This window comes from Choloepus didactylus, chromosome 5 (genome assembly GCF_015220235.1).
Source record: "Choloepus didactylus isolate mChoDid1 chromosome 5, mChoDid1.pri, whole genome shotgun sequence".
Classification (NCBI taxonomy): domain Eukaryota; kingdom Metazoa; phylum Chordata; class Mammalia; order Pilosa; family Megalonychidae; genus Choloepus; species Choloepus didactylus.
This window is the reverse complement of record NC_051311.1, coordinates 68,931,328-68,944,660: the sequence shown is the minus strand read 5'-3', so window position 1 is coordinate 68,944,660 and position 13,333 is coordinate 68,931,328. Positions and strand designations below refer to the sequence as shown.

The following is a 13,333-nucleotide window of genomic DNA, read 5'->3' as shown; positions in this document are numbered from 1 at the left end:
GCTGAGTTACTGTCCTCTACAACTGGAATTGGTCTCAGCTTTATAAAGCTGGTAGGTTGGGTTGATTAAGTCAGACATCACTGAGCTCTGCTTGCAGTTCAACAATGGGAATTGCAAAGAGCATATCCAGGGAAGTTATTGTGTTTTAATTGGCATCTAGATTTTAGAGACTCTTCTTTATTCAGTTACCCAGTTTCAGTCATATCTGGTCATGTCAGTGCCTCATGCTTGACTATAGAATACATGCTTGTCTTCTGAATGTTTCCAATTTGTGGCTTCTGGATGGCATGCCTTAGTTTTTGTTTAGAACATATTCACATCACAATTGTCTATAACTTTGAGTTTACTGAAAGTCAAATACATGAAGTTCATTCGTTTAACTAATTCATTTAGTATGCAGCTATTGAAACAATATCAGAACAAGTAATCTAATCTTACGATTAAAGGCATATTCTATAAGTTCTTTAACAATGCCTCTGAAGTTTACAAAGTTACTTCAGATGGAATGTCATTACAGGCATATACACACTGTTGTTATGGCTCAAAAGTGAGTCCTCACCTGATGCACACAAAATCAAGATACCAGGATCTTGAGAAGAGAAAAATGTGTTTAGCAAAGGCTAGCCTCGTGGAGACAGGAGGATAAATAATTCCTCAGATCTGTGTCTCCGAGCTGGTAAGGTGAGGGATATTTACTGGATTAAACAGAGGGAGGTGGAACTAGGGATGTTAGGGCTATCAGCACATTGAGATTGGCTAGCAAGCCGTCAAATTTAGGATTGCAAGTTGGCTATTCATTGGCTTTGTCTACTTTAAGTTAGGGATTGCAAGTTGATTATTATAGTGGCTGATAGGTTCTGTTATCTTGAGGAGTAGGCTTGTGATGTTGCTGGAATTTGTTATAGTCAGACCTCTTGCTTTCTTTCGGGTCCGATATTCCTCTTTACTGTTGTCTCTTCTTATTTTGATTTGTCTTGCAGGAATATTTTATGTCCCAGGGTCATTTTAAGTTCAGGTCTCCGTTAATTCGAATTAAGTCTGGTCTGGCTGGAGCTGTTAAAACAAGAACTTATGTATGGGGTGTATAGATGGGATTTTCAGGAAAAAGAGAAAAGGAAATTTTGCAACCTAGTTAGGGAGGGAGCTGCTTTGGCTGTAGGGGTGGAGGGAATGAAAAAGGAGTTGTCGGGGTCCACTACACTGTTCCAAAGGAATTCTGTTCAAGAACACCTTTGGTATTCACCTGTCATGAATTTAAAATGCCAAAGTCATATTATTTTTAACCTATAAATATAACTTGCTTAAGGATTCAATATTTACCTTTTATGTTTAATCAGACTATGGTTTCATAACTTCTTAGATATATTATTTCCTAATTATACCATGGCACAACAGGACAAACTTGGTATAAAATGAGCATGTGTAAATTATATTTCTATGTTCCACAGAGCAATTAAAATAAAATTTGATTCTAGGGACTACTCTTGAGGGATTCCTTTATTTTGTTGGTTTTTCTTTATTCCCTATTCCCCTTCTTTCCCACTTTAAGGAGAAGGGGCAGGACTCAAAAATAGTACAACTATAAAAAACTTCAAACATGGTTTTCTTTATCATTTTGAGAATATTAATTCTAGTTTACTTTATAAATTTTGTAAAGAGAAGTGACTAAATGTTATAGTAAATGCTGCATTACCTTGAAAATTGAGCCTTAGAATTTATTTTTCATCTGTATTACACTACAGAAATCAATCCTTAAATTAACAAAATGCTTAGCAATGAAAACAACTGTGATGGAGGCTTGTTTTACCATTGGGCTCTTAAACTCATTTCAAATGCTAATTTAGAAATTTATAACATTCTTATGTTAATTTATCAGGCTAGCTAATTCTGCCACAGGCACTTGAATTTATTGGGATTAAAACAACTCACACGTGCACAAAAACGTGCACGTGTGTGTGCCCGCCCCCCCCCCCCCCCACAGGTTTCCCTTCCCTATCACACAATATCTCGAAAGATTAAGTCTTGAACTGGGCAAAGGGCTGGCTTTTCTCACCCAACAGGTTAAATACTGCAGTGCTCTTAGATTGTCTGAAGCAATTTCTGACCTAAGATATTTTAGAGGAAAACTTTTTGAATGTTACTTCAAAGGTAGGTTGTTGATTTTTCTTTTTACTGCAGGTCCCATTAGGGAAAAACTATTATGTCTTTCTATGTAGAAGTTTGAGTATAATGTGCCACATTTTTAAGACTTCCTCCTTAGTTTTCTGAGTAGTTTGTCATTTAATTGTGCCTGGTAGTAGATACATAGATTAAGGTTTAGCAATTTCTTTAGCCTTGAGGATCTCCAGCATGTGCCAAATTCTATGTGGGGACAGCATGGACAAAGTTATGACAAAGGTATGGGAAGGAACAAATGGAGAGGAATACTACTACTACTACTACTGCTAGAAAATGGAAAAGGGAAAGGAAAAAGGAATACCAGTAAAAATTGTATCAACTTCTCTTGTTGAATCAAGTGTATGATATCTATTTCTGGCCAAGTTATTTATAAAACATCATAGTTTAACAAGAAATTTCCTAGAAAATAATCTTACTTGAAGTCTCCTATCTTGTCTTGAAAACTTGTACAAGTTTTTGCTGTAAGAGGAGAAATTTGTACATAGAGTTTTCTGCTTTGGAGATATTATTCTGTTTTCTTTTAAAAGTTTACTCAAAACTTTTTCCTTGGATTCACTGTAACTTGTAACTGGAGGTGACATTCATTAGGGAAAAATTCATTACCCTCAAAAATATGAGACTCTAATGGTTCTCAAGATTTTATTTTATTCTGACTATGGAGCTAGCTTTAGGGCCATTTCTTTATCATGTATGGGAAGGAATAGAAAAATTTTCCAAGGGAAGGACACATATTCCTGGAAACAATGGCATAATTCTCATTGTGACTTCGCATGGTGGCACACTACTAATCTAATGAAAGAGAAAAGTTCGAATTTCCTCCTAGAATTACAGAGCATTTAAATATGTTTTCTTATAGGTAATTTTTGCCAATACCAGGTGCTAAATGATAAACAGTTTAATTTTCCTAGGTTTAGGCCATTTTTATGTACCAAAAATTTGCTGCGAGTCTTCACATTCCAGCAATCAGAATGACAACAAGGGATTGCTTATCAGAGAGTATAAAAAGGAAAAAGTTTATATATTACTTTCATTATTAAGCCAGGCCAGAATCAATGCTTTCAGAGGAATGTATGCATTTCCATAAACTTTTAACATGAGTGTACATTAGTATATGATGTGATGGAGCAATGCTTTAAATGGCATTTCAGCTTGTCCCTTGGTAGGATATTTTGAGTGATTAAAAAGTTTCCAGCAAACTGTTGGCTCATTACCTCTGGCAGAAGTGAATTTTGCCTTCTACCTTTCCTACCCTGTTAAAAAAAAAAAACAAAAAAAAAACAACTAAGGTTTATTTCAAAATTCTGAGAGGTTTTCAATATTTCGCAGAACACTATGAAGCGGTCTTTAAGCAAGCAACTAACAAGAATGAGAGGATAGACTTAAAATTTCTTTTCATTCGACAGGCTTTCCTTGGGCAATTTTTGGTTCTGCACACCTAGGAAATAAAAAAGTAAATATCTGCATTCACCTCTATAGAGGCTCAGTTATCATCTGGAAAGATTACAAAAAAATGTCAGCTAAATGTGAATGGAGTTTATATTATATAAAAGGAAATAATTTTATTGATTCAAACACTGGAGTAAGTCCTCCATCTTCTAAAACTGCCCTGAAAGTTGAGAACTTGGTAAAGCATACAAGTTCTGATACAGAAATGCAATATAACAAACAATATATTCTATATTTCTTTTTTTTTTCAGTTGCAAAACAATCCTGAAACAAGAAGCAAGAAGAATATTTAAATGTGATATAATTATTATATCCCTTTATCCATTACCCATTTCTTTACTTACATCTTGCACCAAATATTGGGTAATCAAGTGGGTAGGAAGAAAGAAGTGATTTCCATAGCCATTGCTCTTTGCAATGGGAGTGCTAAGGCTCAAGCACATCTTCTTTGGGAGCTTCCTTGGGTTCAACGGAGCATCCCAAGCAGTGTTCACCTTTTTTCTGATTCCATGTTGCCTGGCTCTGAATTTCCGAGCACCTCCTCTTGTTCCAAATGTTCCTTTCATCTTGGCCTGGAATGCCCCAACTGAACTTTGTGCTAACAAGTTTAATGTGCTGCTAGACCTGAGCCTCTTCCCTTTAGTAGGAAGCCCTCAAAAAGATGTCACAAGGCAAGATATTACATTATTTTACGCTGATAGACTTGGCTATTATCCTCATATAAATGAAGTGACAGGTGCAAGTGAGAATGGAGGAATCCCCCAGATGGGATCCTTAAAATCGCATTTGGACACAGCTGCCAATGACATTTCTCAGACTGTGCCCAGAGACCATGTGGGCTTGGCTGTCATTGACTGGGAAAACTGGAGGCCTACCTGGGAAAGAAACTGGAAACCTAAAGATGTTTACAAGAATCTGTCTATTGAACTGGTTCAGCAACACAATATACAACTTAGTGTCTCAGAGGCCACCAAGGTAGCCAAAGTAGAATTTGAAAAGGCAGCAAAGAGTTTTATGCAAGAGACTTTAAAATTAGGAAAGTCACTTCGGGCAAATTACTTATGGGGTTATTATCTTTTTCCTGATTGTTACAACCATGATTATAGTAAACCCAGATACAATGGAAGTTGCCTTGATATAGAAAAGAGAAGAAATGATGAGCTTCATTGGTTGTGGAAGGAAAGCTCTGCCCTTTTTCCATCCATTTATTTGAATAGTCACCTAGCGTCTTCTCCAAAAGCTGTACTCTTTGCCCGTAATCGTGTTCAAGAAGCCATTCGTGTCTCTAAACTACCCAATGCTGAAAGTCCAATTCCAGTTTTTGTATATACCCGCCCAGTTCTTACTGATGCATCTTCAAGATACCTTTCTCAGGTAACTAAATCAAGGTATGAGGGCTATGAAATAACATCCACAAGTGGTGTTTGGTGGAATTTAACATTAGTTTTGAAAGGAACAAAATATAGCTTTTAATATCATTTAGGAATGTGCATACATGTAGCTCTATATTGTTATCTAAAAAGAAAAGAATAATATGTTTATTTTTTAATGTAAATGCACAAAATCTTAGCACTCGTGGTGAATTAGATAAAATTAGGTAGCATAGACAGTGTATTAACTCAGGTTTTTTGTCCCCCATTTTCTGTTCTCTTGTCAATAGAAGTAATTATACCAATAAGCTATAGTTTGAATTTTTATTATAGTATGGCAGTAGCTGTGTAAAAGATAGAAATAAATGGTCAGGGAATATTTAACTTACTGGATCAGCATGTTTAGCTTTGGTGCTGCTATCCTATATACAATATTTTCATTTATGCCTACCTGCTAACTCTCTTACATTTACCAGGATGACCTTGTGAGTACAATTGGTGAAAGTGTTGCATTGGGTGTCTCTGGATCTGTCATTTGGGGAAGCTTCAATTTAACCTACAGTAGGGTAAGTTGAATTGATAGACAATATTTGATAACATTTTTACCATTAGTGTTTTGAGGTTATTGAATAGCACACAGCTATTCACAGTAGTAGGTGCTCAGTTATAGCTGCTTGAATCAAAATATCTTGCATTTCTGTAGTCAGGTTATAAGGCAGAATATTGTACCTGTTTTCAGGTAGGAAAGAAATTCAGGGAGATTAACTGAAATTTTCAAGGTTATGTGGATAGTAAGAAGCAAAAATAAGATTACAACCTCAGTCTTTCGACAGCAGATTAAGTGTTTTGTTCTGCTAAACTGTGCTGCATCTCTTCTCAAAAGTAGTCAGTGTGCTTTCATTCCTTCTTTTATTCAGTCACATTCAAGTATTGTTTATTGAGTATATATTTCATTCATTCATTCATTTGGTCATTCAAGGACTGCTTTTTATAGGGATCAGCAAAAAAACTCATAGGCCAGTTCTACACACTGCCAGGTTTTTTACAGCTCATGAGCTAAGAATGGCTTTTAGAATTTTATATGGCTGGGGAAAAAAAGACTGGTATTGCACTATGTGTGAACATTACATAAAACTAAAATTTCAATGTCTTTCAAGATTTACTGAAAGATTGTCTTAGGGCCTTTGCACTGGAGGTTTGCTCAGCCTAGAACACTCACTCTCCCCCAAGTACCTGCATGGCTGAGTCAGATGCAAAGACACCTCAATGTGGCCTACTCTGAGCACCTTCTTTAAAATAGCAACTCCTCCCTATAGCACCACCTCCTCTGCCTTGTTGAACTTTTTCTTTCTTTATAGTACCTCACCACCATTTACCGTGATAATGCTCATTGTCTTCTTCCTGCTATAATGTGAGCTCCAGTAGGCTAGGGATCTTGGCCTGTTTTATGACTGATATAATCCAAGTACTTGAAACACATTATTAAAATGTAATTATAAAAAAAGTTGATGGGAACATAGTTATGCTCATATGTCTAGGTATGTGTCTATGGAGGCTGCTGCACTACAAAGGCAAAGCCGAGTCGTCATGAAGGAGACTGTATGGTCCACAAAGCCTAGAGTATTTACTGCAGGGACCTCTACAGAAAATGCTTGTTGACGCCTGATTTATTGAACACCTGTTGTTTCTGGGAGCCAGGTACTCGTTTATGTGCTGGAAATACAGCAGTGAACAAAATAAAGTCCCTTTGCCATGTACGTACATTCTCATAAGTGGAAATACAGTTTATACAGGTATAATATGTTTATAATATGTTAGATTTTAAAATATAAATGCAGTGAAAACAATGAAGCAGTGTAGGAAGGATGGAGAGGGATGGAATGGTGCTATTTTAGATGGAGTGGTCATAGAAGGTGCCTCTGACAGGATGCTACTTTAGCAAGTCCTTGGACACCTGGGAACAGTAAAAACAATGTCCTTAAGGCTGGAATGTGCTTGACATTTTCAAGAAGGAACTGGAAGATTAAGTGTGACTGGGATGCTTGAGCAAGGAAGAGAGTGGTACTGGTTGTGGTCAGTGAGATAGCAGTCAGTGGTAGGGATTCATAGGTAATGATGGGTTTTTACTTTGAGATGGGAAGCCATCAGAGGGTTTTGAGTAGAGAATGTCAATTTCTGACCAGCATATTAGAAGTACTTGCCTAAGTTGAGATTAGATTGTAGGAGCACAAGAGTGAAAGTAGGGAGAAAATGCAGGTGATGGCATGGACCACAGGGTTATTGGTGGTAGTGCTGGCAAGTCTTTGTATGATGAATTATGAATATAGTCCTATAGTAGCAATAGAAGTTTTGGCAGAGGGAGTGGATATGAAGGTGGGATTTAAGAAGTGGGTGAGGCGGTGCCAAGGCTTTTGGCTTGAATATGATAGCCTTGAGATGAGAAAGACGCTAGGAGGAGACGTTGAGTGTTTTCTGGAGGCTGGATAGTGAGAGGAATGGGGGCAATCAGGAAAAGGGTTTTGAAAATATTATGCAATACACCCAAAATTGTCCAAATCTTCCTTAAGGGAAAGGAAAAAGAAACCCTTCTTGTTTTCACAGATTATTTCTAGTAGTGTTTCTTTCAAGCAAAATTTTAAACAAAACTTTTTCTCAGGTAAAAATTGTCTCTGTGTAGTATGAATTGTATTCATTCTGTCCTAACATATTTCTTTACCTCAAAAGACATTTCACAGTTATGACCTATTCCTTTTCTCTCTTCCTTTTTTACATCTGTTGTCTCTTCCACCACCTCTTCAAATCCTCTTGACTCAGTGCAAGAGCAAAGCTGTTTCATGAATACTGCTGAATTGGAGTTGAACTTTTCCTTCTGTGATGGATGTGGAAATACTAGGGACTCATGTGCAATGGAGAATATCTAATGAAGCTCATGGCACAGGGGTCCTTTCCTAAGATCTATGGGGAATAGACTTTATACTCTAAGACCAGAAGAAATCTTGGGAACAATCATATTCCTCTCTTTTCCTTCAGAGAGAGCAGCCTTACTCTGACAACATTTAAAAGTATTTAACAGCAACCACCTTTATGAAATTCTTTCAAGGTAATCTGAATCCTTCCTTCTTGTTTGGTATAATTCTGGTGTCTATGATTTGATCACCAATGAAAAGAAATAACAGAAAATGTAAGTACTGAGAAACATGTATGTCCCTTGGGAAAATCCTTTTATGTCATAAAACTGTCATTTAAAAATTTTAATCCTCTGAAGTATACTCCTAGTTTCTATATTTCTTTGTTTTCCCAAATTCATATTTCTCAAAGGTCCTTTTAATTCTATGATGGACCATTTCTAAATTCTCCATATTACTTTTTTTTTTTTAAACTGAAGACATCACCCTTTTATTAATCAGGCATTTCCCAATGAGTAAGAATGTGATACTATTTAGGTGTTATGCTTGTTTTTTAATGGTACTTAATCTTAGATACACATTCTTTTAGCGTGATTCCCAATACATCTTCAGTATTATTCACACAGTGTCAATCCTTGTCTAACTTTTGACTATCTTCTACTTAACGTCCCTGCTTGGAATGTCCTGAGGGTTACTCTTTTTTAAATATTTCTGCTGTCTTTCTCAGTTTATGATCATGTTTATTGCTGGTTCTATCTTTAGTTCTAGTTCTCACTATGTCACTGGTAATCAATAGAATTGACACTCTATTGAGTCATGTTTCCTCTGATATGTCATGCTTCCTCTGATTCATTGACAACTTAAGAAACTTCTAATTGCAAGTTTACTTGGAGTTACTGGAATTGACTTATAACAATTGTTTTCAAATGTATGCAAAGCATTTTCTTCCATTCCACTCCATTAGATTGAGCAGTGGGCTGAAGCCAGCTCCTGCTGGCCTTAGCTTGCAAAATATGATTGTCAGATTTTCAGAGATTTTAGAACTGATTTTAAATATAGTCATCATTAAAAATTAAATGATTAACAGCTTTAAATTAAATTATATTAAACCAAAAGTAATAAATACTGTCACTTATTTTATTTCATGTTATTATTGTACATGCTTTTGATTTTATTTACAGGTATTGTATCTGCACAGTAGAGATAATATAATAGTGAGCTACTTGGTACCATACTACCATACTGTGTAATGGCAGAGTGCTTGTTTTCCATTTCTGCATTCAGTGATGCCAGATTGTTATCATCTGGGTAGTTGAAGAGGCAACAATAATGTCATCTGAACTTTTGGTATAAATTCTCATGTATCTTTGGCATTGGGGATAGAGTGTTGAAGAATTTTGACAAAGAACATATGGAGCTTACATTCAAGTTGAAGGAATAAAAACAATACACTAATGAGAAAAACCTTTGGGGTAATAAATGTTATGCAGAGAGTTAAAACAGAGAGATCTGAGAAAGTGTACAGGAAACGTGTCTGAGGAGAGCATTGTCTAATTAAAACTGGGATCTGCATGACATGACAAAGCTAAACTATTAAAAATCAAAGGAGTGAGCATTCCAAGCAGTCGTAAGACTAGGGGCAGGAGTCCCAAAAGTTTGAAGTGAAACCTGCCATGGTGATGATACAGCCATTGTATCTGAGGTACAGTGAGTGAGTGAAGGATATACAAGGAAAAGGAAGAGTTTTACCATGTCAGGCTGTGTAAAAGTCAAGAGAAGAAGTTGAATTTTATCCCAAACCTCATGGAAATTCACTAGAGAGTTAAGAAGGGAGGTGATGAGTTGGTTTTCCATTGCTGCCATAAAAATTACTGCATAGCAGCTTAAACAACACAAATTTATTAACCTATAGTTCATTATGTCAGAAGTCCTACATGAGTCTCACTGGGCTACTATCAAGGTGTCCACAAGCCTGTGTTACTATTCAGAGGAGGTCCCATTTCCTTGCTCATTTGGTTGTTGGCAGAATTCGTTTCCTAATGACTGTAACACTGTGATCTGTGTTTATTTGCTGGCTGTCAGTGGAAGGCCATTTCTACCTTCTATATGTCACCAGCATTCCTTGGCTTGTGGCCCCCTTCCTCTTTCTTCAAAGCCAGAAATAGCATATTGAATCTCTCTCATGCTTTGACTTTCTCCTCTTTCTTCTTTCATCTTCTCTTTCTATCCATCTGGGAAAGTCTCTGCTTTTTAAGAACTCATGTGATTAGATTGGGCCCACCCAGATAACCCAGGATAATTTCCCATCACAAGGTCCATACCCTTACTCATGTCTGCAAAGTCCCTATTTCCAGATAATGTAACATGTTCACAGATTCTAGGGGATTACAACATGGATATTTTGGGGGACCATTATTCTGTATACTGCAGAGGGCATCATCCTAAGGAAGGTGCAAAGAAATAGGTTCAAGTGCGAGATACTAAGATTCCATGACTTTTGCCTGCTGACCATCCACCACTACTTCTTTGGCCTGCTGAAGGACTAGCCCAGCCAGCTCAGCCAATAGAACTATGATCATGAAGAAAGCAACTATCATCCATGGTTTTAAAATGCCAGTGTCTAAGTTTTAGAATGTACCATTTTTGGGAAGAAGCATTTCAACTACGCACCATGCATACTCTCCCAAATACGCATATTTGTAAAAGAGCTGTCGTAATTCACCCATAACTTGAACTGTACATAATATGTATTATAAAGCATTCCTAGAGGAACCTGTTCTTTTTTATTTTGAGCTGGAAATTTAAAAAACCATCTTTCCAAAACTCTTTAAACTTTTCTGATAAATGTGACACATTACATTTGTTAATATTTATGAGGACTAACTAAAGATATACTAGGCTCTGTGTTAAGCATTTAACATACCATGTATCTTTTCATCTTCACAACAACCACTTGAGGTAGGTGCTATAATTACCCTTATATTACAGATAATGAAGCTGAAGCATAGGCAGGTAATGCAATTGTCCAGGGTCAGCCAGATAGGAAACAAAGTCTTAGAGAGAGTGAGAGATTCCTAAGCTCACACAGCTCAGCAGATAGAGCAGAGTCCATGCTCTAACTGCTGCTCCATTCTGCCTTCCCTGATTAGTTTATGAACTATTGGGGAAGATCAGGCTAGGGTACGTTAAGCCTCAAGAGTCAATCATTCAGTGGCATGAAATGGCATGTGAAGCTTACTTAGAAATGTTTTCAAAAAACCCACACAATCGAAACTATCTTGCTTATTAAGGTAAAACCAGTTAAAATAGTCCCTACCTCTTGCTGCATCTATTTTTTCAATATTCCTTAAAAATTGCTTATTGCAGTGAATTGATTCACATAAAAACTAACTTGGCTGTTGATGTTCTGAGCTTATAATTTCTTATACTTTCACAGCAATCTTGCGTGAACCTAGACAATTACATGAAGACTACCCTGAATCCTTACCTAATCAACGTCACCTTAGCAGCCAAAATGTGTAGCCAAGTGCTCTGTCAGGAACAAGGAGTGTGTGTAAGGAAAGACTGGAATTCAAATGACTATCTTCACCTGAACCCAGTGAACTTTGCAATAAAAACTTGGAAAGGTGGAAAGTACACCGTACATGGGAAGCCCACACTTAAAGACCTGCAGCAATTTTCTGAAAAATTTTATTGCAGCTCTTATACAGGCTCCAGTTCTATGAAGATGGTTGATATAAAACACATCAATGCTATTCATGTGTGTGTTGCTGAAGACGTTTGTATAGAAGCCTTTCTAGACTCAGAAGAACCCTGTGGTCGTCTTTCCACCTCAACCGAGGAACATTCTCTCCCTTCCTACAACATCTCATTGCCCACATCATCTGCCACAGAGTCTCCATGTGCTCCTCGGGCAGATTTCAGTGGGTATCTCGAAGGCGCTTCTTCAGCTAAAACCATTTCTAACAATGCCCATGAGGGCTTTCAGTATGCTAACTGGAAAAACACTGTCATGATTTATATCATTCAAGTACAACTTCAGGTCTTATTAAATTTCCTATCTATGGACTTTATATTTTGATACACTTAAAATATTTATATTTAATAATTTAGTTTTTTAGTCAAGTGATAATAATTAATGTTCTTGAAGTTTTATATTTGAAATGTGAATCAAAACCCATAGTCAAAATGGTATTTTGACTTTCTTGTGATCAATTTGAACTTGCAATTACTGACCAATAAACAAAGAAACTTAATGAGTATCTTTAATTTTCATAGTCATCATCAGGAGATTGTTACCATTAAATCCATTATTGCTGTATTTTGCTTTGTAAACTCAAAGTAGAATTTTGATTATAATATAGCAGAGAATTTGTTTTGTAAGATGATATTTAATTTTGTATTTTCTATGCTGTGAATGTATATATAGAACTGTGAGTGCCCTGATGTAATCTTGGTTCTATGAAAGACTGATTGCAAGGCCAATGACACTTGTGGGCCTAGCTTTCTTTTGCTAAAAATAAAGATTTGAAAACACCAAATTTCTGCAAATGAATATCTTCATAATTAATTCATAATTCATAATAAAATATCAAGAAAACATTAAGGTGAAAAATCTGTCTGTTTAAAATATAAGATTTTAAGGGCACTAGTCTATCCTTGAACATACAGCCTATAGGTTTTAGCTTTTTTATCCTATTAACTAGTTCCACTGTGCTTTATAAAATAACCTTTTTGAATATGATTACTCTTTCAACTTTTGTACATGATTTTAGTATGTCTTCAGAATTTATAATATATATAAAGTCTTCTAATTATCTTCACTTTCTGGATTCTCTGATTTAATCTTGGGTACCTTTGATTCCTTCTGTCATCTAAGCATCTTGTCACTCAGCCATTCACATGCATCATACCATTATATACCATTCATTGAGTACTTATTCTCTGCCAGGCTCAGTATTAGGTATCACAGATACAAAGTGAAGTGACATGCTTCTTGCCCCTGTGAGTTTGTCCTATAACTGAAGAAGAGGGATATTGAAAGTGGAAAACTACAATGTAGTGTGATAAATACTATGACAGAAGTTCAGCAAGACTGCAAGGATGATGTCAACACAATCATTTGAACACAATAATGACATTTTGATGACACAGAAATTTGTCATGGTGTGGTCAAGAATTTGAAATTGAAAACCCATCAATAGAATTTAAGGAAACTGGATATTTCTCTTTTCTTCTCTGCTTACATAGAAAGGGAGGGAAGGGACAAGGAAGGGTGGGAGTGAAGGGGGAAAAGAGGAGGGGAGAGATAAGAGAAAAGAACTAGAATTCTTTGCTTTCTCTGGTTCCACTGAGGGCTCTAATTTGCACAGGATTGAAAAGGGCATCTGATGCAGACACAATAAGCCACTTGAATGCCCTACCTGGTCTGAC

General features: G+C 36.4%; 1 protein-coding gene across 1 annotated transcript; it reads left to right on the top strand.

The window, feature by feature from the left end:
* The first annotated feature begins 2,041 nt into the window (after positions 1 to 2,041).
* LOC119534165 (hyaluronidase PH-20-like) lies at positions 2,042 to 12,441 on the top strand. Its single transcript, XM_037836261.1, has 4 exons — positions 2,042 to 2,148; positions 3,876 to 4,998; positions 5,471 to 5,560; positions 11,337 to 12,441. The coding sequence occupies exons 2-4, from the start codon at positions 4,042 to 4,044 to the stop codon at positions 11,979 to 11,981; spliced, it is 1,692 nt and encodes a 563-aa protein (XP_037692189.1). The 5' UTR covers positions 2,042 to 2,148; positions 3,876 to 4,041; the 3' UTR covers positions 11,982 to 12,441.
* Positions 12,442 to 13,333: the final 892 nt, after the last annotated feature.

Excerpts from the sequence above, each read along its gene's own strand:
- LOC119534165 (XM_037836261.1), top strand. The coding sequence starts at position 4,042 with ATGGGAGTGCTAAGGCTCAAGCACATCTTCTTTGGGAGCTTCCTTGGG. Across the intron at positions 4,999-5,470 it reads CTTCAAGATACCTTTCTCAG|GATGACCTTGTGAGTACAAT; the intron begins GTAACTAAATCA and ends TACATTTACCAG. Across the intron at positions 5,561-11,336 it reads TCAATTTAACCTACAGTAGG|CAATCTTGCGTGAACCTAGA; the intron begins GTAAGTTGAATT and ends ATACTTTCACAG.